Source organism: Xenopus tropicalis, chromosome 10, assembly GCF_000004195.4.
Source record: "Xenopus tropicalis strain Nigerian chromosome 10, UCB_Xtro_10.0, whole genome shotgun sequence".
Lineage (NCBI taxonomy): Eukaryota > Metazoa > Chordata > Amphibia > Anura > Pipidae > Xenopus > Xenopus tropicalis.
Window position 1 is genome coordinate 27293354 of NC_030686.2, and position 27275 is coordinate 27320628.

The following is a 27275-nucleotide window of genomic DNA, read 5'->3' on the forward strand; positions in this document are numbered from 1 at the left end:
CAGGAGCAAAGGGAACATCATGATATCGATGGGTTCCCGAGTATGGTACTGGGTCATCTACTCCCTCCTCCTCCTCTCAAAGGCTTGGGGGCGGAATGTGCTGCTCATTATCGGTAAGGGGCCCTTTACCGGCTCGTTGCAATGTTACCTGCCCTTAGGGTTGGGAGCTTTACAGTTCTGCGCATGTGCAGTGGGAGGGCTGCTCTAAGTCAACTAAATACTGTGATATATTGTAGTTTCTGCGTGTCGCACTATTGTTCTTGGGAGGAAGTTGCACAAACACTCAAAGCATCTGCTCCCCAGTGAAGAGAGGATGGGGCTGCGGCTGTACTTTCCCTACTATGTTCAGCTGCAACTGTGCTGGGGGTTTGGGGATACTGGGAGTTGTAGTTAAACTGCATGTATATAACACTTTGCACATTCTTGTGTTACATTTTTAAATGTTTCTAAATAAGCCCCAGCAGAAATTGGTTTGTGTGGAATTATCTTGTTTGTGTTTAATCTAAACGTGTGTATAATAATGGTAGGACTGTGCCTGTGTTTGGGTTGCAGCAGGCATGGACTAGGGCTAAACTCCATGGCAGATTTTATCTGATCTTGTCATGCCACAGGATCCTACAAAATCTGATGTCCACAGCTGATGTGATGTTGGATCAGATAAAGTTGGATGGTGGGGTTTGTTCCTGCATCTCCATCTGATGATCAGTCAGTGTATGTCAGTGAGGAAAAAAAAGACACTATCAGATTTTATCAGCATGCTGCGTTCCCTTCCAACAGGCTTGTCGTATCAGATGGAAATCCTTTCATGTAGTTTACACATCAGATATATGTATCAGTTCCATTATACAGGTATTGGACCCCTTATCCGGAAACCCATTATCCAGAAAGTTCCGAATTATGGAATGGCCATCTCCCATAGACTCCATTTTAATCAAATAGTTCACATTTTTAAAAATTATTTCCTTTTTCTCTGTAATAATAAAACAGTAGCTTGTACTTGATCCCAACTAAGATATAACTAATCCTTATTTGAGGCAAAACAATCCTATTGGGTTTAATTACTGTTTAAATAATTACCAGGTTTAAATAAACCCCAGGTCTCGAGCATTCTGGATAATGGGTCCCATACCTGTATATTAACCCGTACAACTTGTAGGATGCATTTAATCGGATCTCACACCGTCCTACAAGATCTCATGTGGAGTTTAGTCTTTAGGCTTCTGCTTATAATGAGGCTACAAAACATATAGTACTAATTATGGCCCCTTTCTAACTCGTTGTTGCAGGAGATGACGCAGGCTTTGAGAGTGAAGTTTATAACAATACAGCTATCCACACACCTAACCTTCGGGATCTTTCCAAGAGGAGTCTCATCTTCAAAAATGCATTTACCTCTGTCAGTAGCTGCTCTCCAAGCAGGGCTGCTATCATGACTGGCTTGCCCCAGGTAAGGGCCTTGGCAAACAAAGGATGGTAGGGTTCTACTGACTAAGCTACTGTCAGCAGATGCTAAAAGCTAAGATTAAGCAATGGCACCATAAAAGCCTACTAACACTGCTGTTGGTAGATCTAGTTTTTGTGACTTGCTGTCTCTGTTTAATATCAGTATCTTTGAAATTATTTAAGGGTGTGTTATGTATCAAGGGTATCAATGTTACTTTCAATGTATCTTCACCATCTAATTGTGTATCATGGGCATGGGCATCAGGTCCCCCTTTCTGGTACATAATCAAGATTTTGGGGTGATACAAAGCTTGCCTTAATAACAGCATCCACAAAATGGAGCCTGCCTGCTTGCTGTGATTGTGTAATTCCAAGACTGAAGGAAACATTTTTTATAGTGTAAGTGAAGTTTATTTTGCTCGACAAACACAATAGAAAATTATTTAGAATTTTTTTTTTAGGGTGACAGGCCACCTAGAAAAAACTGTCAATAGTGGAATAAAGGCCATAATTAGAGCAGCCAACCAATGAGTCTACCCAAGGGGCATCCAGTCAAGGATAAAGTCAAATGGGCATTATTATAATCAGCTTTTTCGAATACCGTCACAGAGACACAACTGTCCACTTCACAAGCAGAGAGATATAGTTATCATTAGTTCCTCCGTGTGCTTTGTTATTATTGCTGCTTACACAGCGAAATGCTGAAGTTTGTCATCTGATCACTAAAGAGTAAATATGGCAAGGGTATAATTTCGCAGTTTCTGGTTTCCTGACTGTATTTCCTCTTTGCCTCTGAAAGGATAGCAGTCGTGCATGACAGAGATATCCCTTATATTGCGGAAACCCTACCACATACAGCTGTACCAATAGCCTTTCTCCCATGTGGCAGTTTTAGACAGGAAAGACATTATGTGGAGTTGACATAGTTTGCTGACTGTCTCACCCATACAAAAGATTGATACAGATTATATAACTGTGTTAGACAGTGATTTGTTTAGTCACAGATAACTAGCCACAAGATGCATGTATTCCTCTTTTTACAGGAAGTAGTTAGAATATCTACTGGATTGTGGTATGCTTTAAATGTGACTTAGCAAGCTTGCATCCTTGTGTATGTATGTATAGCTGTAAGTGTTACATGGGTACGCAAAACTGTACAATTTAACAATATAGAAAAGTAGACATATAGTGGTTAAGCATTATAATAAATAACAAATATAAAGGGATTAAGTGCCCTGTGGTAAGAGATATAGGAAGGCGGCCCCTATGGGCGAGACGGTCAGCAGGCTCCATAGAGCTTACAATTTAAATGGGTATGATAATTGTCATTTGCAGGAATATACCAGTATTTAGTCATGGCTACCATCAGTAATCATTGGACCCCGTACTATTAAGGTAACAGGGCCAATACTATCCCCTTTAAACCTGCAAATTCCAGCTTTGTGTCTTTTGGGGCCTTGTCTGGAGCATCCTTTCATGGTGACCAACTATAGCCATGCGAGAGAACTAATCACAATTTATATCAAACAAATTAATGATTTAGAAAATGCATAGATTTTACTTAAAGTTCAACCCCTTTGCCACAGCTGCCCAAAAATAGTTGCCATTTTACTTATGGAAGTAACAACAACCCTTCTACTATTTCTTATACCATTATATCTACAGCACCAGAATGGAATGTATGGCTTGCATCAGGACATGCATCACTTTAATTCGTTTGATGATGTAAGAAGCTTACCTCTTATACTCAGACAGGCTGGGATCCGTACAGGTACAGAAATGGTAGCTCTGTGTAGCTTGTGTGTTTGTCATACACGGTATGGGCAACTTTCCATTTTTCCTTTATTTAATGCCTGTAACCAAATTAAACTAAACTGATCTGCACTCAAAATCTACCACCCATAAAATGTCTGTACCTAGTACAATACATACATAGACTGTTTTCTTAAGGAAAGTAATGTTACAAAAAAGTAACGTTTACAAAAAAAAGACTTCATACTAACTCCATCCAGAAGTGTGTTGAATTTTCCTGGCAATCAAAGGCAAAGGAATACATTGCTTGTCATAGCCCTAGCATTAATGTGTGAAAATCAGAAAGATATGCAGAGCAGATAAGGGAAAATTACTTTATACTTGATCTACATGATATACATGATCTTCGTTTCCTGGCCGCTATCCATGTCAGATTCTTACGGGTTAGCTCCTACCCCCATTCTCTCTACAGAAGGACACTCCCCCCAACTTTTAAATAGTTAAATGTGTGAAAATCAGAAAGATATGCAGAGCAGATAAGGGAAAATTACTTTATACTTGATCTACATGATATACATGATCTTCGTTTCCTGGCCGCTATCCATGTCAGATTCTTACGGGTTAGCTCCTACCCCCATTCTCTCTACAGAAGGACACTCCCCCCAACTTTTAAATAGTTATCTGACCTGAGGCAAACCGTCTGGTAAAAAGGTGTCTCTTCACACCCCAAAAGAAAAATAGCATGCACTCGTCGGACTCCAATGAAGAGGATAAAAGATTCAGAAACTTTATTGTTGGTCAAGGCCTAACGCGTTTCTTGTGTCTGCACACGTATTCATGGTCTCTTCACACCCCATTGGTGTAGGGAGGATAACGACTTGCTGACATGGATAGTGGCCAGGAAATGAATATCACGGTAAGTATGAAGTAATTTTCCCTTTTACCTTGGCCGCACCATATCAGATACGTACGGGAAGAACCCAAGCAATCCAGGGGTGAGACAAACAAAATAACTCCACATATGGCAGATATTCGACTTTATTTCTGATTTAAGCAAGCTTAAAGCACATTTTGATTAAACTGGGTTCTTTCCGCCAAAATAACTTCCACCTTGTAGCGTGAGATGAAGGTATGAGAAGATGACCGTGATGCCGCTCTGCACACCTCCATAGGAGTGCCCATCTTTGCTGCCTAAGATGCTGCAATGCCCCTAGTAGAGTGCCCTTACTCTCTGTGGACTTTATTCCCTTTTTGAAGCGTACGCTTTCCAGATGATAATTGACAACCACCTGGCCAGGGTCGGTTTTAAAGATGCTTCTCCCTTTTTCCATCTGGCACCATGAACAAACTGTTCATGGCTATATCAGCTATGATGGCAACTAGATGGGCAGTTAATCCTTTCATCATTCGCTTCTTTAAAACGACAAAGAGATTTGGTCCCAGCTAAAAGGAAGTCATGTCCACAATGGGACTTACAGATGGTTTTGGTCTTGACCAGGAATTCTTTTGAACCCATGGAAAACGTTTCCCTGTGAAACTTGACTCCAGTCAGCAAACTCCAGGCTCTGATTTGTAAGCAGTCAGGTCCAGTCTTTTTCCAGGACAGAGTTGTCATCAAATTTGCAGGAGTGTTTAGACAAAAGGTCCTGTCATCGTTTCATGAAGAGGATGAAATAAGTTTTCCTTCTTTCAGACTGCTTTAGACTTAGACTTATGTTAGATGTGTTCAATTTTATGTTCTGCTTAAAAATCCTGGAAGCAATTTATTCTGCATCCTATCCAGGACCTCTGGGTCTGCGCACCTTCTGAATTGTTTTGTAGGGAAAGACGTCTCTTTCCCTTTGGCCTGCTTGAAAAAAACCTGATTGGCCTTCTCTCCACCGTGGCTGTCTGGATGTTTCATTTCTGGTTGACAATCTGAGAAACTTCCCCTTGCCTTTGAAGATGACTTCCTTTTGTTTGACTGCTTGAAAGGATATTTCCTTTTCCTAGACTGGCTTTTGCCCCTGAAGCCTTCAAAATAATTGGCTCCAAATTCTTGCCAACCAGATACTGACCTTGAAAAGGAGCACAGAGAAGCTCTAGATGGAGTATCCGCTTCCCATGACCTAAGCCACAATGCTGTGCGAATTGCCACTGAGAGGGGGTTGATGAAAATAAAACTGGCACTGAGAAGTTAAGACGCTTGTGTGCAATGAGGTTGTTCCAATAGAGAGTTGTTTGCACTTAGCACTTTGCACATCACCTTGGTTAGGGCAAGGGCACACTAGGTGACTGCTTTTCTCCACAGACATTCTTTACAGTGGCAGAGGAAAGCAGATACGCTCTTATGTGCACACCCTCGTAGCTTCATTTCTAGGTCCAGTGTTGGCCTGTGTGGAGCTACACAGAGCGCATATGGTCACAAAAACATGAATGTATTTTTGCAACGATATGCACTCCGTGTAGCTCCACACAGGATGATGACAGGCCTGCCAATAGAGCTACAGGGGAGTGTGCATAAGAGTGGATCCACTTTTCTCGGAAAGTGGGTAATCTGCTTAGTGTGTCCTTCCCCTTATAATGAATTTGTTGATCTGTTCTTGAGATATGATGTATTTAGCAATTTGTCAGTTTGTCAAACAAGTAGACCTTTATTAGATTTAACCACTCAAGCAGTGGGTCAAATTTCATGTACATCCAGCATATCTGTCCAGAATACAATGGACTAACAATTTTGTCAAGTTCATCCAATGACTGCTAGTGTATGGGAAACCTAAGACAACTTGGATTTTCTAATTGAAATAACTTTTTGGCATATAAATTATGTGGCTGAGTCATTAACCCTAGGTGCCAAGCATTAGTTTGCATGACAGACTGAGTGATGAATATGCCACACAGTCGGTCATTCTGATTTCTTGACTTATTGGCCCTATCGATACAGATTTGAGTTGTAAAGTTAGGAAGGCACTTAATTAAACGAATAAATCCACAGGGACAGTGACAAGTTCCAGTTTTTATTAAGTTACTCCTGGCTACAAGGTGCTAAGGCAAATGAGATTTTATTTAACAAAACCTATATGTAAAAACTTTGGCTACCTGCAGAGGATTCTGCTTCCCTGTGATATCAGAATCACAGCTACTGGCCCAATAATCCTTTGTGGTTTTATACACAGTGCTTCCAGCTGATGCCAGTGGGAAGAGATCAGGGGTAGGTAGTGGCTGTTTTGGTTATTACTGCAAGTAGCACCCCACTATGGCTATACGGAAAAATATAATTAAGGTCAAAAGGTGGTCTTCATAATAAGAAATATTAAGTTGAGGGAATAGTTAGTGTCTGATTGAATGTCTGTTATGAATGTAGCAGCCTTTTATCTGTCATCTGTGTCTCCTGCAGGAATCATTGGCAAGAAGCATATAGGACCGGAGTCGGTTTATCCATTTGATTTTTCCTACACAGAGGAGAACAGCTCCGTTCTACAAGTCGGCCGTAACATTACAAGGATCAAGTTGCTAGTTCGGAAATTCTTGCAAAGCCAAGATCAAAGGTTTGAGCTAAGATCGAAATTCTATAACAAATATCATTGTAGACCTCCAACAGTTTCTAATAGCATTGTAAAAAAACTTTACTGTTTGGCTGAACCAGATGCAATCCCTTAAAATCACTTTAAAAAAGATTTTAAAGCACTGGATAGCTAAATGTGATGCACGTTTTCTTGTATTTGCTCAAATTTGAATATTCTCATTAGGGTTTGGATTTGGTATTCATAGGAGAGGGACAGAATAAAAGCTATAAAAAGTAACAATGAAACTGTAGCCACACAGAGCAGTAGTTTTTGGCTGCCATGGTCAGTGACCCCTATTTGAAAGCTACAAAGAGTTTGAAGAATGCAGCAAATAATTCAAAAACTATTAGAAATAAATAATACTACTAATAGTTAAATTAAAGGTGAACCACCCCTTTTACATATATAGCGTCATGTGTTTCATTGTTCATTGAGTCCATTGGTAAATTAGTCCCAGATCTAAAGTAGCATTTTTCTGGTTTGAAGTTGAAAGTAACCTATAACATTTGTAAAGCATGGTTTCATTTTTTATTTACTTGGTTTACTCTTGCTCTGTCATGTCTAGGCCTTTCCTCTTATATGTGGCTTTTCATGATCCACACCGCTGCGGACACTCACAGCCTCAGTATGGAGCTTTCTGTGAGAAGTTTGGAAATGGAGACCCTGATATGGGGATTATGCCAGACTGGTCACCCCAGTACTATACTCCAGAGCAGGTTCAGGTAAGAATTATGTAGAGCTAAAATCTTGCTCTAATTTAAGTGTGTAATCTACAGGAAGCTCTTAGACAGATTGTTGCTATATGCATTAATCTGTACCACATCACAGGCAAACATGCAATTTGCATGTGTCCTAAAAGGTATATCCGTAATCAAACTCTTTACTCATTCCATTGCTACTTACAGCATATCCTTAGGTTAATGTAATTAAAGATCTAAAGTTTGCCTTCAGATGTGTGTTTTCAAACAACTGATCAGAAAATGACACCGTATTGGTTGCTATAGGTTACTTGACAACAGCAAGCTTTAGACCATTTATTAAATAACACCCATATATGTTTGTTTCAGGTACCTTATTTCATCCAAGATACCCCCAGTGCTAGAAAAGATATTGCAGCCCAGTACACAACTATTGGCCGCATGGACCAAGGTGAGGAACAGGACTTCTTTAATAAGTTATCATTTGGCATATTGTTGCTGTAACTTTGCCTTGCCCAATGTAAAGGCATAAAGCCACCCCATTTGCTCTTTCAGTTTCAGGGTGTTTACACTAGTCATATACTAAAGCACCAGCCATTGGCATTGGCCTCTCCAATTTTGAATTTAAAATAAATAGTGTGGCCATACACATTAATAAAGTCTGTTCTGTCCCCTTTTTTACTGTATATTTAAAGGGAAACTATAATTAGAATAAGCAAGTATTCTAATTCAAAACTACATGCAATATTTTGTAAAATTGAGTAGCGTTAAATCCTGATTTTTAATTTAGTGCTACTTTTTTTTTCTTGAAAATTCACTGGTAACTATAGACCTGTTTTATTCCAGTGATTCAAGTTAAGGCTGATGCCACACGAGGCGTAGGGCTGATATTTTTGGCAAGCGGAAAAACGCTTGGCGAAAATTCAGCCCTACGCCTGCTACTTGTGCCTGCACCCGAATGAATGGAATACGCTTGGGTGCAGGCACATGTAGCCGATATACGCATGAGAACGCGTGAGAATGCAAAGTCTCGCGTTTTCATGCGTATATCGGCTACATGCGCCTGCACCCGAGCGTATTCCATTCATTCGGGTGCAGGCACAAGTAGCAGGCGTAGGGCTGAATTTTCGCCAAGCGTTTTTCCGCTTGCCGAAAATATCAGCCCTACGCCTCGTGTGGCATCAGCCTTAACCGACTATACACAAGTAGATTCACTCTTTTGGTGAGGCCTGCTTACCTCTGCATGCAGAACAGTCTGGTAAGTCCTAATGCAGTCCCTGCCCAGTCGTATTTTCCTGTCTTCCCAGCACTTGACTGAGCGTTAATTCTGAGAAGCCATTGACTAGGCTTCATACATGCTTCAATGTCTCCCAGAGCTGAGCCCAGTAAAATTAATCTGGCTATCTGGTCAGCCAGTTGGCTGATTTTGACCATACTGGTTGAATCTGCATACTCAGATAAAGTACTATGATAAAGTTTCTCTTTAATGACTGATTTACAGCATACACAGCGATTTAGAAACAGACATTACGTATAAAAAAACAGGAATTAGGAATGTATGAATGTTCCTGACCTTAAAAAATCGCTAAGAAATGTAGTTATTCAGTCACATGGCCTGTGGCGCACTGGCACTACAAGGCTCACACATTTAATCTGATCCATATTTTGTTCATTTAATTTGTTATTAAAGGGGAACTGTCATGGTAATTAAAATTTAAGCTTTATTATACTGAAATTCCTAAATAATTATATTTAGGAATTTGAGTATGATAAAGCTTAAATTTTAATTTTAAAACCCATTTCTAAAATAATCAAGTTACTCTTCACAATGTCTGTCTCTCTTTATACTCTTCATAAACTCTTCTTGCTGGAGTTTGCATTGATAGTGATTTTGGGGAGGGTGCTCCTTTTGTGTAGAAGATGCAGTAGACCTCAGAAAAATCCTGTCTCTCCAAAGTCGTTTATTTTGTTAGATTTAGTTTTTTCTGAAATCAGTTATTTGAGTGAGCCCTCCCCAAAAAAGATATTAGATCTAACTGTCACTCAAAATCGGACTCCTGACACCATAATGCTTGGGACCTGGGGTTTTCCGAATAAGGGATCTTTCAGTAATTTGGATCACCATACCTTTAATCTGCTAATAACCATCTAAACATTGAATAAGCCCTTCATTCAGCTTAGTTGCCATCAAGTACAAGGTACTGTATTAGGTAATAGGAGAAAAAGGAAATCATTTTTGAAATTAGAATTATTTGCTTATAATGGACTTTATGAAATATGGCCTTCCCTAAATTCAGAGCTTTCTGGATAATGGGTTTCCGGATGAGGGATCCCCTACCTGTATTTAGAAAGTTTCCTACTCGTAAAGTGTGTTACTATGTTAACCATAACATAAAGAACATAAAGAAAAATATATTTTTTGCGGTAACGTGATACCGTTTATTGGCTAACTGCTATATGTAAGAATGCAAGCTTTTGAGGCAAATATCACAACTCCTCTTCATCAGGCATGATGTTACAATTTCTAAAACAGTAACTGAAGAAATATGAAGATATATATACATACAGAGACACAATAGGATGCAGTTACACCAGAGTAAGAATCTTACATGGACACGTGAAATGAAAAGTAGATAACCGAGCACTGAAAAAAGGCAAGTTTCCTGTTCCAGTAACATAAAGCTTGTATTAATTTTTTATTTTAAGATAAGTACCACTTTAAAATTGAGATACAAACCAAAATAATAATCCACAAGTCTTTAACTATTGCTATAAAAGCGAGCATACATGGTTGAAAAATGAATATTCTAGCTCACTGCCAAAATGATTAGTGATGTAGTGCATTAATCATCTCACAGAAGTACCGCTAGTCTGATATGGAGTCACGAAAATTGTAAAATGTGCAGAGCATTCCTTAAGCAGTGTGACTGCCGCTTGCCTCATTTTACAGTTGATTGTGATTCCAAACGTGGTTGTATTATACAAAAATTGTGTTACAATACAGTGCTTGCCTACTTTACCTTACCTGTGTTGAGCTGCTGTTTATTAATTACTCTAAAATACAGAAGAGACCAGCAAAAAGGAGGGATGGAGTACTGTAATACAGCTTTGGGCTGTAAACTTACACACGTGTATTTCTTGTAACATAGTATGGTTGAAATACGCATACTGTAAGTATATTAAGTCCAGTCAACTTGATTTACTGTATTTTACAAGTTTACAGTACGCAGCATACATAAGATTGGGCAAGGCTGGAACAAATTTATTTGGCACCAAAATCTGGCCCATGTGCCTGTGCTGATTTAATCGTAGGGGCTGATCTTCTGCCTACATTTATCCACACCTGTTATAGGAACAGTAGCAAATGCTTTAGCAATATCTAAATACTGTATTATCACATGAACAGTCTTGCCATGATCAGTTTTTATGTATCTTTATCTCTTAATATCCTTTTAGAAATTTTCTCCACCTAAATGTTAGACCTTGGGCAATTGCTTATTAGTGTATTTCTCCACAGGGATTGGATTGGTCCTGTCAGAACTGTACAATGCAGGGCACGAGAATGACACCTTAGTGATCTTCAGCTCAGATAATGGTATTCCTTTTCCCAATGGACGCACCAACTTGTACTGGTCCGGAAGAGCTGAGCCACTGCTGGTGTCATCACCTTATCATCAAAAACGCTGGGGACAAATAAGTCAGTCCTTTGCTAGCCTGCTTGGTAAGGCTGCATGTGCTACATACAATGTCATACATACTCTACTGTCTGAAACCTGGGGCCTGAAATTTTCATGTTATTTGCTAATTCTCTTTGCAAAGTGTATGGTGATTGGTGCATGTCTGGATGCACCATCAAGTGATTTGTATAATAAACTCTGGTGCACCCATAATTCCCTTAACCCGGGGAGGTCCAATTATCATAATTTGGGTTTGGGTAGTTTTAGAGGTTTTTTTCTACCATGGCTTAACTCAAAAACTGAAAAAATCATGATTTTTTCATTATTTATTAAAAACCATAACAAAAGAAAATGCAGAACTTTCATGAACCTGCCACTTAGTGTCCAAGCCTCCCTAAACATTTCATGTTTCAGTTTATTGGGACAAAAAGATACAAAGGTCTTCAGTTGAATTTAGCTTAAGGTTGAATTTTGAGTACCTCTGGTTGTGGAAGGTAAATGTCATGATGTGTTTTGTTAAAATTTAATAGCAGAAATAATGTTTGTACCTTTTTCTTACTCAGATATTACACCGACTGTCCTAGACTGGTTTTCAATCCCGTATCCTAATTACAAAATATTTGGTAAGAGTGTTCAGCTTACTGGAAAGTCCCTCCTTCCAGCTCTGCAGTCTGAGCAGGATTGGACCACAGTATTTGGGAGCCAGTCTCACCATGAGGTCACTATGTACTACCCAATGAGGTCTGTTCAGAATTTACAGTACCTGTTGATACACAACCTCAATTTCAAGATGCCGTTCCCCATTGACCAGGATTTCTATGTGTCACCAACCTTTCAAGATCTTTTGAATAGGACAGTCTCTGGTCAGCCTACAAGCTGGTTCAAAACCCTTCATAACTATTACTACAGGGACCGATGGGAACTGTACGACCGGTCAGCAGACATTTCTGAGATTAAAAATATAGCTGAAGACCCTGCCTACCAGGATATATTGAAGTCTATGCAGAACATACTACAGAAGTGGCAAAGCGAGACCAGTGATCCTTGGATGTGTGCTCCCGATGGAGTTTTGGAGGAGAAGCTTGAACCCCAGTGCCGCCCACTTTATAATGAGCTGTAGAACTCACATTTAATTGTTATAAAAGCTTAATTCTATACTGTCTTTGTTGATTTATGACAATGTACAGAATAGTTAGTATATAATGGATTATTAATCAAGCTGTGCTTGAAATCTAAAGGCAAGAGAGAAACTAATCATTTTAACCTTCAAAACCTTAACTACATTCACACCCGTCTGATTCAGGTACTGTTATAGGAGCAAGTAATGCCAATCCAACAAAAAGCCTTTAATAAGTGGGAGCAACTGTTTCTCCTATTCTTTCTCCTAGCAATAAACATTTTCTGTCATTTCTGGGAATGACCTTTCTATATAATATATATCTGTTTCAACTTTCCCATTCTTCTGTAAAAAAAAAAATCATACTCAGAAATTCTGCATTTTTAAAGTTTAAATGTAACACCAAATTCATTATTGTTGCACTACTAAATCCTTTAGTTGTAAATTTTGTCGCCAAATCATTGAAGACAGAAATTAAATAATTCTTAAACTGGTAGAATTAATGGAGAAGTAAACTAATATGGGGAGTACAGCTTGTAATGTAAAGTAAAAGAATAGAAAAGAGGTCTAAACATTTGAAAGATAATGCACTTTTTCGCACTAATTAATTTATGTGCCAAGCCAAGTTGCCTAGGAAGGGAAAAGAATGAAAAATTAACTTTTTAACGCTGTTTACAATTATTGGTGTACAAATGGCAGGTTTTTCCACCCTTATTGCAAAATTGCATTCTATACAAAAAAGCTAAAAACAAATCAGAATCGGTTTAGTAAAAAAAAGGAAAAAAGAAATCCTACAAAAACTGGTTTGCATTAGTGTGCACCCTAAGGTGTAAGCACCTTTTGATTTTATAACAGTACTCTTGTCTTTTTGGGAAAAGTCTGTCAGTTTGGCACCTCTGGCAATTTTTGCCCACTCCCCCTTCCGAAAAATGTCCAGATCTGTTAAATTGTGAGGGCATCTCCTGTGCACAGCTCTCTTCAGGTCACCCCACAGATTTTCAATCGTATTAATGTCTGGTCTATTCCAGAACATTGATCCTCCGGTACCAAAGCCATTGCTTTGTTGATTTAGCCGTATGCTTTGGGTCGTCATGCTGAAAGGTGAAGTTCCTCTTCATCTACAACTTTCTAAAAGGTTTTGTGATTAAGTAGACTGTTACTTGGAGCTATTCACAATCCAATCCACTTTGACCAAAGCACCAGTTCCAGATGATGAAAGCAGCCCCAAAGCATGATGCTGCCTTCAGTATGTGATGATGTGCTGTTATTTTTGCACCAAACATATCTTTTGAAATTATGCCAGAAAGTTCAACCTTGGTCTCCTCAGACTATAATACATTTTCCTTGAGGTTGTGGGAGACTGGGTATACCTTTTTGCAAAGTTTAGCCGGGCTTGGATGTTTTCATTTGTGACTAAGGCTTTCCTACCCCACTATGACTGATTGTTGTCATATGTAGGGAACAACCAGTACTTGCCAAGAAAATCTGCAGCTAATTTGATGTTGCTGGTGGCCTCCCTGACCAGTTTTCTCCTTATCTTTTCATCAATCTTGGAAGGTATATGAAGATCTAGGTACAGTCACTGTTAAGCCATATTTTCTTCACTTGTTGCTGATTGTCATTACTGTGTTCCATGCAATGTTTAATGACTTGGATACTTTTTTGTACTCCTGTCCTGGTTAATACCTTTCAGTGATAAGATTCCTTTCATGTTTTGGAAGTTATTTGTGGACCATGGCTTTGGAGTATGAAACCAAGAGGAATAACCCCTACAGGAACAGACAAAGCCAAGAGTAAGCACTACAGCACTGTGTATTGTAGACTTTGTGACATAGTAGCATGCAACATAGAAAACGGATGAGCGTTGGCATTACTAGTTTACCAGTGGATGCCCATAGAGCTCAGAAAACAAAGAGCTGCTCTATATCCTAACAGGTGGTTCTGTCTTCCAGGCCATGGTAATAATAACCCAGGCTAGCTGTAGAACAGAATCTGTCCGAGTCAGGGGGGTTCTGTGGTTATTGCTGGGCTGTGGAGATGATTATTACTTTTCCTTCTTTTGTTTAAATGTTTATGATTTGTTTTCATCTTTGTATAGATGCCGATTTTGCAATAAAGGTGGAATAAGTTCTGACAGCATCTATAAAGCTTTGTTTGATTTTAATATACTCAGAGGAAGTGCCATGAGTAAAGACACAAAATGCATCAGTAGGTGTTGATACAGGTATGGGACCCGTTATCCAGAATGTTTGGGACCCGGGGTTTTCCGGATAAGGGGTCTTTCCGTAATTCAGATCTCCTACCTTAAGTCTACTAAAAAAATTATTTATACAGTAATTAAACCCAATAGGATTGTTTTGCCTCCAATAAGGATTAATTATATCTTAGTTGGGATCAAGTACAAGTTACTGTTTTGTTATTACAGAAAAAAAGGAAATCATTTTTAAAAATTTGAATTATTTGATTACAATGGAGTCTATGGGAAATGGCCTTCCCGTAATTCAGAACTTTCTGGATAATGGGTGTCCGGATAAGGGGTCCGATACCTGTACTACACTAAATCAAGTCATTTGTATGGTGAATTATTGATACCTTTGCAACCATATTACTTACTCAGGCTCTCTAAACAATTTCTGTTCAAAGGCCATATTAAGAGGATAATGTGTCAATCACTTATAGCCCATAGACCCTATGTTGGATTTATACAATCTTTGTAGTGATTTGTTGCCCCGACAGGATACAGATACTGGTGTGCTGCCTAAATAATAACATTTTTATTGTATGCTAAACAAATAAAGTATTTTTCTATGATAATTACTGTATTGTGCTTTATTGATCGATTTGTGTTTTATTTTAATTGTAGAGGATATCTAATGAAATAAGAAATCATCTAATACCATCAAGGTGATCACCACCATGCTAAAAGTTATTAAAGTGGCCCTTCATATCACAGGAAAAAAGGGGCATCTGCCCAAAGCCCACTGATTTTGGGGTCCCCCTGACTGTGCCACTTTTGTCTTACAATACATTTATATTTTCTTTATGACAGAACTGACCCCCTTACCCCACTGGTCTAATAATGCTGAGCAGGAAAAAGTGACTGAAGGGGCACAGGCCAATGGAATGGAGGTGGGCCCAGGCCAGCCCTCTCTCTGCATATATAGGAGAACATTTTAATGACAAATACTAACCTAATTAACATCAATCTTATAATGTGAAATAAACGTATTAACAGAAGATCAGGCCCCCTGCTCTGCAGATTTCTTTGGGGGAAGCTTAAGCCTGTAATGCCCTAGAAGCCACCAATGCTCTCACTGAATGATCTCTTAATCTTTTGACTAGCCAACAAACCCAAAGAATAAGTCTTCTTGATCCACAGACCCAAACTGTTCTTGGATGCTTTGCTCGCTTTCCTACGCCTATCAGAATAGACAAGCTGCGCCACCGATTTCCTAAAACATTCTGTTCTGGTTAAATAACGTTTCTTGCATCTAACCACAATCAGGTTGCACCATAGCCGCAGTTCTTCATTCTGTACCTCCTCAAAAAATTTAGGTAAAATGAAAGAAGGAAAGTCATTTTGGCATTTGACTGACAATAGATTCACCACATTAGTGCCACCTAGAACACTGTATTTATTCTGCTGAAAGCAGCTGCCATTTTAACTTGGTCTCCGTAGCTTCCGAACTGCTGGTAGCATAGATCACATTCTGATGGGAGAGAGGAGAGGGCTGCGCAGACTCTGGCCCCGGGACTCAGTGCAGTGTTTCTATGAGTGCTTATGGCTGTATTTACATAGACCTTTCTGATAAAGCTTACTTAGTTTTTACCTTTCCTTCCTTTTTAACAGTTGATTGATGTGATCAGAAACAACCATAGGTAATAATTTGTCAGCAGTTTCAAAACTGCTTTATCAGGAACTATGGAAATGAATTCTGGAGAAATAGACAATTCCTGTAATTCGCTAATCCTTCTATCTGACGTAATAGCCAGCAAGAACACTGTTTTGAGTGTTAGCATTTCCATTCTTCATAGTTCCCGCGTGTGATCAAACAGCCCTGAAAACAGCACAGGTTATTTGGAGACATTTTATTCTTGTCTTTATTCCCGCTAAAGTCAGGTGTTGCCAATGAACCAATAAAAGGGCAACCATTTGGGGCTTTAACTTTTAAAGCAAGCAAGTTGCAGGTAAAACTCCATTGATTCACTGCGCCCCACAGGAGACAGGCGGAGGGAGGGTATGACTCTTGCAAGAGTCTGCCGCCGGTCACCTACTATTTTCAGAACAGGAGGGAAATGATACCCCCCCCCCCCCGGTTCCGACACTTATGGCCGGCAGTACAATATTTAAATAAATGATGTTTTGTTTTTTTTAGATAAAACACCATGGCTAGAATCATACCACATTTTTTATTGTTAAATGGCTGTTTTAATACAAGAAATTAGACTTTCTTATTTACTTAGGTAGCATTTTTTTATTTTTAGCAAGAACTTTCTTTATTTTATCAGTTAATAATACATAAAGATGTGCAAACAAAGCAATGTTTCTCTTTATAAAAAAAAGTACAGTGAGTAGGTTAAAGGGGTAGTTCACCTTTTAAGTTAACTTTTAAAATAAAATAGAATGCCCTTGTTGGTCTTCATTTGATATTATATTATATCTTTGCAAATGGGAGTCCAAAAACGTTTTACTCTGTAAGACTAACATTTTATATGTATTGTTACTTTTTATTACATATCTTCTATTCATATTTCAATCTGTCATTTAAACCACTGCTTTGTTGCTAGGGTAAATTGCAACCAGATAGCGGATACAATTCCAGTCTGGAGAACTGGTAAAGTTACCCTTTAAAATAAATATTAAATGTAGTGAAAATGCAAGACCTGTACAAAGAACAAGAAGACAATTTAGACATAGTAAAATGCAGTAAATGTATCCATTGTTTGTGTGTGCCAGATACAGTTACAGTACTTGTTATGCATAGACTATTAGTGTGAGGCCACTAGATGGCGCTGTTATGTGTAAATTGTGTCATGCAGTTCAGCTGTGTTTTTTTTTTTATGTAAAAGCTGTTCCACTACCAGTTGCTCTAGTGTCCTAATACAGGGTCCAGAATATAATACAGATTACGAGGATGGGATTAACACAACTACAAGAGTCAGTGGGTAAAGATTAAATTTAAGAGACTTTAGGGTTGATTCACTAAAGTGCGATAAGCGTTATCGCATGCTTTTTTGCGTTAAAATTGGCGCGGAAAAAAGGCGTGATTGGCTAAAGTATTATCGCATGTGTTAAGTCGCATATTGCGTGCGTTACATAGCACGCAACCAAATGCATTAATTTTACCGCATTGTGTTAATTCTTGCGCAGAAATAATACTAAAGCATGATTCACAAACACTTAGACGCACTAAATGTTGCATTAGTCTGTGCAAAAATGAACACCTACTTGGGGCAGGCGGTAATTATAGAAAAGTACAGTTCATGAGCTTTTGGCAACACAATAAGGACTTTGCAGTGGGATTTATTCAAGTCTGTGTTGGCCCTAGAGTGATGCAGCCGCCAGTTTGCAGGGAAATGGGCATTTAAAAAAAGAGTAGTTTTACGAACGTAATGGTGTGTATGGCTAATATGGTGTGCACGCCATAAGTAGCGCACGTGTGTTAATTAGCGCGCGCGACAAGTAGCTCGCTGCGCTAATTAGTGCGCGTTGCGTCAAATACTGCATGAAAATAGTCTTCGCAAATTAAATAACGCAAACAGTATCGCGTCTAAATTAACACAAATATCCTTTTAGTGAATCGTGCGTTTCGACGCAAACATTTTTTTGAACGCATGCTATAAATAGAGCTTGTTTTATTGCACTTTAGTGAATCAACCCTTTTATTGTTTCATAATGGTGTCGCTGGGCCACATGGAGGAGTTTGACACTGCCAGGCCATCCTCCTGGGACTCCTATGGAGAGAGATTGCATTTCTTTCTTGAAGTAAATAATGTGACAGACCCTGAGTAGAAGCAGGCAGTGCTGAGCTGCTGAGTGGCATAGGCTCAAAGACTCATTAGATTGTGAGCTCTCTGGTATCTCCCACTAACCCCAGTGACTGCTCATTTGAGGAAATTATCAAGCAGCTTTTTTTTTTTCAAAATATGAATCTACATCCAAACCTGCCTATAGGTCATGTTTACCGTTTTTTCTGAAAGTAAATCCTATATAAGCTCCTGGATCCAACTGCCTGGCAACCCGCCTGTAGCTTCTCAAGCTTCTTGTCAAAAGAGGAGCTATATATATATATATATATATATATATATATATATATAATGCTATACACAGCATTTATTGGGCTTACTGAGATAAATATTTTATAGGTCCCATGATAGCAGTTTCCAGCATGACGTTTGGGTTAAACTGTAACTCACTGGAGTTAATGTATCTAGATTCTGCATGACATTTATAATGGAGGACGTATGCTGCTACTGAAAAACACAAGTTAATAACCTCCAGCTGACGCAGGGACTTATATTGTGGTGAGCTGGGTCAACAGGGAAGGGTGTCATGGTACCCGATTTTATTGGGCGGCAATGTTATGTGATCTGGCATGTCGGAATGTCAGGGCATGTGCGATGATGTCACATGGAGGGGTGAAATGAAGGTCACCTGGGCTTTGTAAATATGAAAGCCCTCGCTAGAAGTTATGTCTAGTGGCTTACAGGGGACGAATGCATTGAAAATTGGGTAAAAGGTTATGTTCCTGTTAGTCTGACATCAGTAGTAGGAAAGCTATAAGGAAAGCTTTAAATTATAAGTTTGTGCCAGCATGGTTTATGCATAACAGATCTCTCCAGACTAATTTAGTTGCCCTTTGTGAGGAGGTGAGTAGGAACCTTGATGCTGGAATGGCAGTGGGTGTCATCTACTTGGACTTTGCTAAAGTATTTGATACAGGATGTCTGAAACAGGCAATAATGTGTATGCCAGAAATTATGCACTGGGACCAAAATGGATACCAGTGGTCATTGCGGAAGACATGGCCCGGTCTCTTACAACTGTGGCCATGTTATTCAAGGACATGTTGATCAGCTGTGGAGCAGACTATAGGACAATGCTTGTCCAAACACCAAAGGTAACCATGGACAACCTGGGTTGCAAAGTGACCTAACACTTCTGTCCTAATACAGGGTCCAAAATATAATAGTAGTCATGGAGCATCCACATGTCCATGTCTATAGCTGCTCAGGTGAAAGATTCTCAATACTTTGTATTTGTGCCAGATGCCACATAAGTCTAGAGCAATTGTTGTCAGACTTCTTTAGTTTTAATCACCCCTTTGAGGTCCAACATTAACTCAGTGCCCCCATTTGCTTAAAACAAGGTGACAGATACAGTAAAACGATGCCTGTTTCAGTCATAGTTCCAGAGGGCAGAGAATAGAGGGCTTATTTACAACTGCAAGTGCAGTGGGCAACTTGCGCTTTTCCCCCACAGTGAGATGTGCGCAAACCACTTTGATTAAAGGTACTTGTATCAAATATGCTCCTCTCTATAGCTGCGCTCAGTGATACTCACTCCTGTTGAAGCAGGGTTTCCTTTGCACCCTTTGTCAATAGGCCCAGCACACTCCTCTCTATAGCTGCGCTCAGTGATACTCACTCCTGTTGAAGCAGGGTTTCCTTTGCACCCTTTGTCAATAGGCCCAGCACACTCCTCTCTATAGCTGCACTCAGTGATACTCACTCCTGTTGAAGCAGGGTTTCCTTTGCACCCCTTGTCAATAGGCCCAGCACACTCCTCTCTATAGCTGCACTCAGTGATACTCACTCCTGTTGAAGCAGGGTTTCCTTTGCACCCCTTGTCAATAGGCCCAGCACACTCCTCTCTATAGCTGCACTCAGTGATACTCACTCCTGTTGAAGCAGGGTTTCCTTTGCACCCTTTGTCAATAGGCCCAGCACACTAAAGAATAGGACGCAGATTTCAATTGCACAATGAACACTGAAAATGAATTGGAATGTAATTGTGGGGAAAAAGGAATGTTCATTATTGTTCACCAATGGACCAATTTCCCCTTTTTGGCCCCACCTTCTGTAATGTTGCTGAGAGGTTCAGGTTCTACCAATGGCTGCACACAGTGGGCCAACCTGGGCATGTGGATCTGTAAACAAGCAGCTTAGCACTTGGTTGTACAGTTTTTAAAACCTTCTCATCTCTATTAGCAAGTTTTCTTCTCCAACCACACGATCCGTTTTTGTTCATCCAATATGGCCTCCTTTACACTGCAGAGAAGAGACTCAGTGTCACTCCAGCTATCAGGATCTATTGTGTGGTACAAGCAGGGCAAGGAATCAAGTTCAGCCTCTTCCCGTTGTGAACACTCCATCAGCAGATCTTCGCAATTCCGCCACCACTGCAGAGGCTTCCTATGATAGAGAATATGTTTTGTGAAACATATATCATTTTTACATTTTTCTTATCCATATAAACAGATTTGTGCTGGATGAATTGATAGAATACACATGGCATATCCTATATTTAACTATAAAGGTATGGGATTTATTATCTGGCAACCAGTATCCAGAAAGCACTGAAATACAAATGTAGAGTTGGACTGGCCTGCCAGAGTAACTCAGGATCTCTTGGTGGGACCCAGCCAAGGATAATTCCCATTAGCCCTTTTTCTATTTTGACAATAGGCCTATTTGGCTTTTATGAGGTTTGGCCCTGTCTAAATCTTATTGTTAATTGGGCTAGTTTCTCTGGTGGGCTCAAGGATGTCCTGTTCAACAATGCAATAATGCCATTTCTTATTTATTTAAATTATACATTTTGGTGCAATTCATGTAAACTGTAACAATAAATAGTGATTTATTTGGGTGTCTTTTTCTGCGGTCACAATTTTCTATAGAAAATAATAACAAATAGAAATCTAAAACCTGTCAAAATACAGTTTTACAAACTTAGGGATAAAAAAACCCAAGTAAATCTCATAAGCACAGTTAGCAATGCAAACAAGATTTTTTTTCCCCAGAGTTTAAACAAATTGTGGCAAAACTTACATAGTAACATATATTGATGTCCATACATCCATCAAGCTCAACATTTTATGTCTCTCTCTCTATCTATATATATATCTCCCCCTCCCTTCCCCCCCAGCAGCAGATCAGCAGAACAGTGGGAAAGGAGCAAGATAGCAGCTCCCAGTATGTATCAGAATAGCACTCAATAGTAAGAAATCCAAGTCCGGTTTGGGACTCCTCCTACATGGAAGTAGGAGAAACAATAGGTTAGCTGAAAGCAGTTCTAATGTGTAGCACTCGCTCCTTCTGAAAGCTCAGACTCAGGGACACGCTACACACCAATATTACAGCTAAAAAATACAAACCAGATTCCAAAAAAGTTGGGACACTAAACAAATTGTGAATAAAAACTGAACGCAATGATGTGGAGGTGCCAACTTCTAATATTTTATTCAGAATAGAAAATAAATCTCGGAACAAAAGTTTAAACTGAGAAAATGTACCATTTTAAGGGAAAAATATGTTGATTCAGAATTTCATGGTGTCAACAAATCCCAAAAAAGTTGGGACAAGGCCATTTTCACCACTGTGTGGCATCTCCCCTTCTTCTTACAACACTCAACAGACGTCTGGGGACCGAGGAGACCAGTTTCTCAAGTTTAGGAATAGGAATGCTCTCCCATTCTTGTCTTATACAGGCCTCTAACTGTTCAATCGTCTTGGGCCTTCTTTGTCGCACCTTCCTCTTTATGATGCGCCAAATGTTCTCTATAGGTGAAAGATCTGGACTGCAGACTGGCCATTTCAGTACCCGGATCCTTCTCCTACGCAGCCATGATGTTGTGATTGATGCAGAATGTGGTCTGGCATTATCTTGTTGAAAAATGCAGGGTCTTCCCTGAAAGAGATGACGTCTGGATGGGAGCATATGTTGTTCTAGAACCTGAATATATTTTTCTGCATTGATGCTGCCTTTCCAGACATGCAAGCTGCCCATGCCACACGCACTCATGCAACCCCATACCATCAGAGATGCAGGCTTCTGAACTGAGCGTTGATAACAACTTGGGTTGTCCTTGTCCTCTTTGGTCCGGATGACATGGCGTCCCAGATTTCCAAAAAGAACTTCGAATCGTGACTCGTCTGACCACAGAACAGTCTTCCATTTTGCCACACTCCATTTTAAATGATCCCTGGCCCAGTGAAAACGCCTGAGCTTGTGGATCTTGCTTAGAAATGGCTTCTTCTTTGCACTGTAGAGTTTCAGCTGGCAACGGCGGATGGTACGGTGGATTGTGTTCACTGACAATGGTTTCTGGAAGTATTCCTGAGCCCATTCTGTGATTTCCTTTACAGTAGCATTCCTGTTTGTGGTGCAGTGCCGTTTAAGGGCCCGGAGATCACGGACATCCAGTATGGTTTTACGGCCTTAACCCTTACGCACAGAGATTGTTCCAGATTCTCTGAATCTTCGGATGATGTTATGCACAGTTGATGATGATAGATGCAAAATCTTTGCAATTTTTCGCTGGGTAACACCTTTCTGATATTGCTCCACTATCTTTCTGCGCAACATTGTGGGAATTGGTGATCCTCTACCCATCTTGGCTTCTGAGAGACACTGCCACTCTGAGAAGCTCTTTTTATACCCAATCATGTTGCCAATTGACCTAATTAGTGTTATTTGGTCTCCCAGCTCTTCGTTATGCTCAAATTTACTTTTTTCAGCCTCTTATTGCTACTTGTCCCAACTTTTTTGGGATTTGTTGACACCATGAAATTCTGAATCAACATATTTTTCCCTTAAAATGGTACATTTTCTCAGTTTAAACTTTTGTTCCGTGATTTATGTTCTATTCTGAATAAAATATTAGAAGTTGGCACCTCCACATCATTGCGTTTGGTTTTTATTCACAATTTGTTTAGTGTCCCAACTTTTTTGGAATCCGGTTTGTACATTTGTTGGTTCAAGAATAAAAGTTTAAATGGTAGAGCAAATTATTTGCTATGTAAACAGTGTAATTTAGAAATAAAAAGTATACCATAATAATCATTACAGAATCCCTATAAATGTTTTGGAGCTGTAGAGGAAATATGCACTTACTTTAGTTTTTTAGTGCTCTTCTCAGTCAGGGGGATGTGCAAGATTATTGGGTAGATTCCCACACGTAGTAAGGCAGAGAGGCAAGACAGCCCAAGCTCTAATATACAGTGAGCATTCTGCAAGGCAGTAAAAATTATGAGATCAAGGAGGTTATAATTCCTGCATTAACCCATAATTCCATATACCACACCGTACCTGTTTAGCCACAGATTCCACATTCTGTCTTGTGAAACAGCATCGTACATCTTCCCTTTCCTTCTCCCCAATAATATCACCACGCAGATATCTTGCTGAATATTCTGCATCTGTCAGGTATTCTGGAAAAGTGATCAGGATAAAACTTCTAAGACATTGCCATCTTTTTAAACCTAACTCTGATGTAGTTTAGGGTGAAAAGGTTCCAATTTGCCAGTTGTTTTATACATTTTTTTTTTTTGGCGAATTTTGTACATAATAAATAGGCCCCTTTGTGTATTACTGTTCAATATCATTCAGTCAAACAGTTATTAAAGGTGATTATATAATATTTATGGGCTCTATATGAGTTAGACTGCAATTTGCATAATATTGCTTCGCCAATAAAAAAGAGGGTTCATGGCCTGCGTTGCAATAATGTGTAATCCATTAATGTGTGTTAGTACCTGTGTCGCATTTTATGAAGTCTTTACTGCTGCAGAGTTTTTCACTCAGGATCCTGCCAAGTAGGGAAGGAACAAGCAACACAGGACGTGGAATCACAGTCTTCAGGTGTGTCACCAAGGTATAGGGCAACAGGGTAAAGCAGCTGGTTCCCAGTACAGATCCTGCAGGAGGGTCTGAAAGAAAAGGACAAGACTTTTCTCTTGGACAGGTTTCTGAATCAACTTAATACATAGAGCAGATTTACCACAAGTAGTTTGTAATTATATGGCAAAATGAACGATTAAGCTATTGAGCCATGTTTAGTGATGAGTGAATCTGTCCCCTTTCACTTCACTGAAAAAAATTGTGACGGCACTACAACTTTTTCCTTTTTTGTTGCAGCGAATTTTTGCGAAAAAAATTTGCCAATGGCTACATTTTGCATAGCTGGCGATAAAATTCACTAGCCATGTTTGCATGAGCACACACACATTCATTTTTGTCATTGTGTCAGGAGCATACAAAAGGCAGTAATATGGAGGCTTATAGTGACTGCAAAGGTACCTGAGGGAGAGTTTATTATTTCTTTACTTGCCTTTATACCAGTGGTGTAACTACTCTGCACTGGGCCCACTGCAAAAAAATCTTTGGAACGGCCTGGCGCAGAGTAGCAAACCCACCTGCCCCGCTTCCACCACCCTCCTCTTCCTGCGCTGATGCTTCTCTCCACTCTGATGGGTCCCACAGGCACATTCTCATTTAAATCCCTGCTCCCGCCTGCTGTCCAACCAAGAGGCAGCGGTGAGCTGCAATATTGGAGAAAGCAGACCCTGTCCTTGCAACCATTTGTAAAGCTGGCCATACACACACAGATACAATCGTATGGAACCTAGTTTGTACGATTTTTGGACCTTGTGTGGGCTCAGAATTATTGTCCCAATTTTCGTAATATGGTGAATGGTCGTTTAGTTGATCAGCCAGGTTAGAAAATATCAGTTGGATAAAGACAAAATCTGTGCATGCATTGTGTATCTGACAATATGCTTGGGGGACCTACAATGGAAGTCACTTTTGTATGATTGGTGTCTTCCAACTATTTCATGTTCAGAACATCTTCAGATATTCTGGCTTTATCTTACAATTTCAGTCTGAATGTTAGTTTGAGATCGTAGCATTTAAATGTACGTCCAACATCCAAATGTTCATTGGAAGAAGACTAAAATCTGAACATGTATGGCCACCTTAACCGTGAGAAAGAAAGTTTTGGAAAGCTACACCAGTGTGAAAGATGTTCCTATGGTTTACAAAACAGGACCCACTATATACTGGGCAGATTAAATAAAGAATTATATTTGTCTCTGGTTTAGAATCAGTGTATATGTGGTCATTAGTTACAAAAACAAAGGGATTTAGATTATTTAGCATTTAGATATAACTAGACTGAGTACATATTTACCTTCACATTGGCAAATGCCACAATCTAAAGATGTCCACAGCAAGTGAGAGTTACACCGGTCTGTGCTCACTATACGGATCTGCTTCTGTGGCTGTAAGTGCAGAGAGGTGAGAGGTGAGACATAGTACAGGTATGGGATCTATTATCTGAAATGCTTGGGAATTGTGCTTTCCCATATAAGGAATGATTCTGTAATTTGGTTTAGATTCTGCTAAAAATCATGAAAACATTAAATAAACCTATTAGGATTGTTTTGTCACCAGTATGGATTTATGGAGCTTAGTTAAAGGTGCTATTTTATTAGAAATACAAAGGAAGTCATTTTGAAAAATTTGAATTATTTGCTTAAAATAACTTAGCAATTCTCATTATTGTCTATGGCAGGGGATTTTCTGCATTTTCATAGTTGTGAAAAAGTAGCAGCTACTAGTAGCTCAGTGTGTCTTCACCCTAACAAATGCTCAGATATCTGAACTGTTATATAAAGATATTGGCATCTATCTTGATTTCCCATACTAACATTACCCATTCCCTTAACTGCATAGTATTGTATGATAACGATATAACTGAAAGCTCAATATTTGTATCTTTTTTGGAAAAATAAATAAAGGAGAAAGAAAAATAAAAGAAATACTATATTTGGTTATAAATGGAGTCTTTCCTCCCACGCCCCGCCTGTGACGCTCCTCCCGGCTCTGACCATGCTGGTATACTGAAGGTAGGAGAGGAGCCGGGGAGGCGGGACTAATGTACAGCAGACCCTGCTGCCCGGGCCCCCTGCTGGCGGGGCCCACTGCAACCTCATCGTCTGCTGTATATATAGTTACGCCACTGCCTGCTTGATCAAGGCACTGTAACAGCTCTCTTAATCTGCTGCTTGTTTATATGTGCATTGTATTTCTTTTTTCTTTCATGTTCTTAATTTGAAAAATATTCCTTGCAATGGGCAATGCAAATACTGAAATCGAAAGTAAAGTAACATTCTACTCGCAGTCATCTAAAAGCTAACAAACTAAGAAGCCCCTGTATAATGAAATGCTGTTTATTTTAGAGTCTAACAAAGGCTGCAGCTGGAGGAAGTGGACTGCTGAGTTACTTTGATTGAGTTACTTTGATTAGAAAGTTAAACAGCAATGAGTGTTCAAACTTAGGCCATGCACTGTTAAAGAAGTATATAAATATATTTGCTGATATAAAGTACCCAGATACTTTTGAAGATAGTATATCTTGTTAAACCTAATGATCAATTTGTGGTTCAGCTGGGAGGGAGGATATAGAACTGACGACAGAATAAACACTGTTTTAACCCACAGATGCAAGTTGTTTGCAGGAAACTACTTACCCTGCGTGGAGTTCCATTCTGCCATGTCAAGTGCTGAATGGTGGTGATTAGCTGCTGCTGAGCCCTTAAATGGAAGAGAGAGTAAGTAAAACCATAACATATTGCAGTATTGTGAGTTTTTATGTATTAACATCTGCACTCACATATTGATAGATCTGCCCCTAAGGATACAGCCAAATTTGACAAAATCCCAAACTGAATCAAGGATTCAGCACATCCCTAATGGAATTACCAAATATGTTGGAGAAAAAAACTCTAGTTATAAATAACCCAATCTGCCAATTATTACCAAAATAAAAAAAAAAATCATGCAGCCATACACCTTCTTGCATATCTGTATTTATAAAGACAATATCCAGGCTGTCCCTGACTTTAAAGGAGAAGGAAAGGTAAAAACTAAGTAAGCTTCATCAGAAAGGTCTATGTAAATACAGCCATAAGCACTCACAGGAATGCTGCACTGAGTCCTCTATCAAAAGAATCACAGGATTTCTTGTCTCCTTTTTTG

General features: G+C 39.4%; 2 protein-coding genes across 4 annotated transcripts in view; one reads left to right on the top strand and one right to left on the bottom strand.

Annotated features, from left to right (window-relative positions):
* The first annotated feature begins 5 nt into the window (after window positions 1-5).
* sgsh (N-sulfoglucosamine sulfohydrolase) lies at window positions 6-12270 on the top strand. The gene is made up of 8 exons (NM_001126593.1): window positions 6-113; window positions 1287-1447; window positions 3109-3214; window positions 6572-6722; window positions 7306-7462; window positions 7808-7889; window positions 10956-11159; window positions 11679-12270. Exons 1-8 carry the CDS (start codon window positions 20-22, stop codon window positions 12233-12235), a joined length of 1512 nt encoding a protein of 503 aa, NP_001120065.1. The 5' UTR covers window positions 6-19; the 3' UTR covers window positions 12236-12270.
* Window positions 12271-20202: 7932 nt separating this feature from the next.
* The window catches only part of card14 (caspase recruitment domain family member 14), a 49413-nt gene continuing 42340 nt past the window's right edge, over window positions 20203-27275 (bottom strand). For all 3 annotated transcript variants that reach the window (XM_002937309.5, XM_012952923.3, XM_012952924.3), the window contains exons 17-22: window positions 26768-26831; window positions 25426-25516; window positions 23990-24163; window positions 23544-23665; window positions 23349-23464; window positions 20203-20647 (exon numbers count right to left, since the gene is read on the bottom strand). In XM_002937309.5, the coding sequence (XP_002937355.2) occupies window positions 20440-20647; window positions 23349-23464; window positions 23544-23665; window positions 23990-24163; window positions 25426-25516; window positions 26768-26831 (775 nt within the window). In that variant the 3' untranslated portion in view covers window positions 20203-20439. The remainder of the gene's footprint in view (window positions 20648-23348; window positions 23465-23543; window positions 23666-23989; window positions 24164-25425; window positions 25517-26767; window positions 26832-27275) is intronic.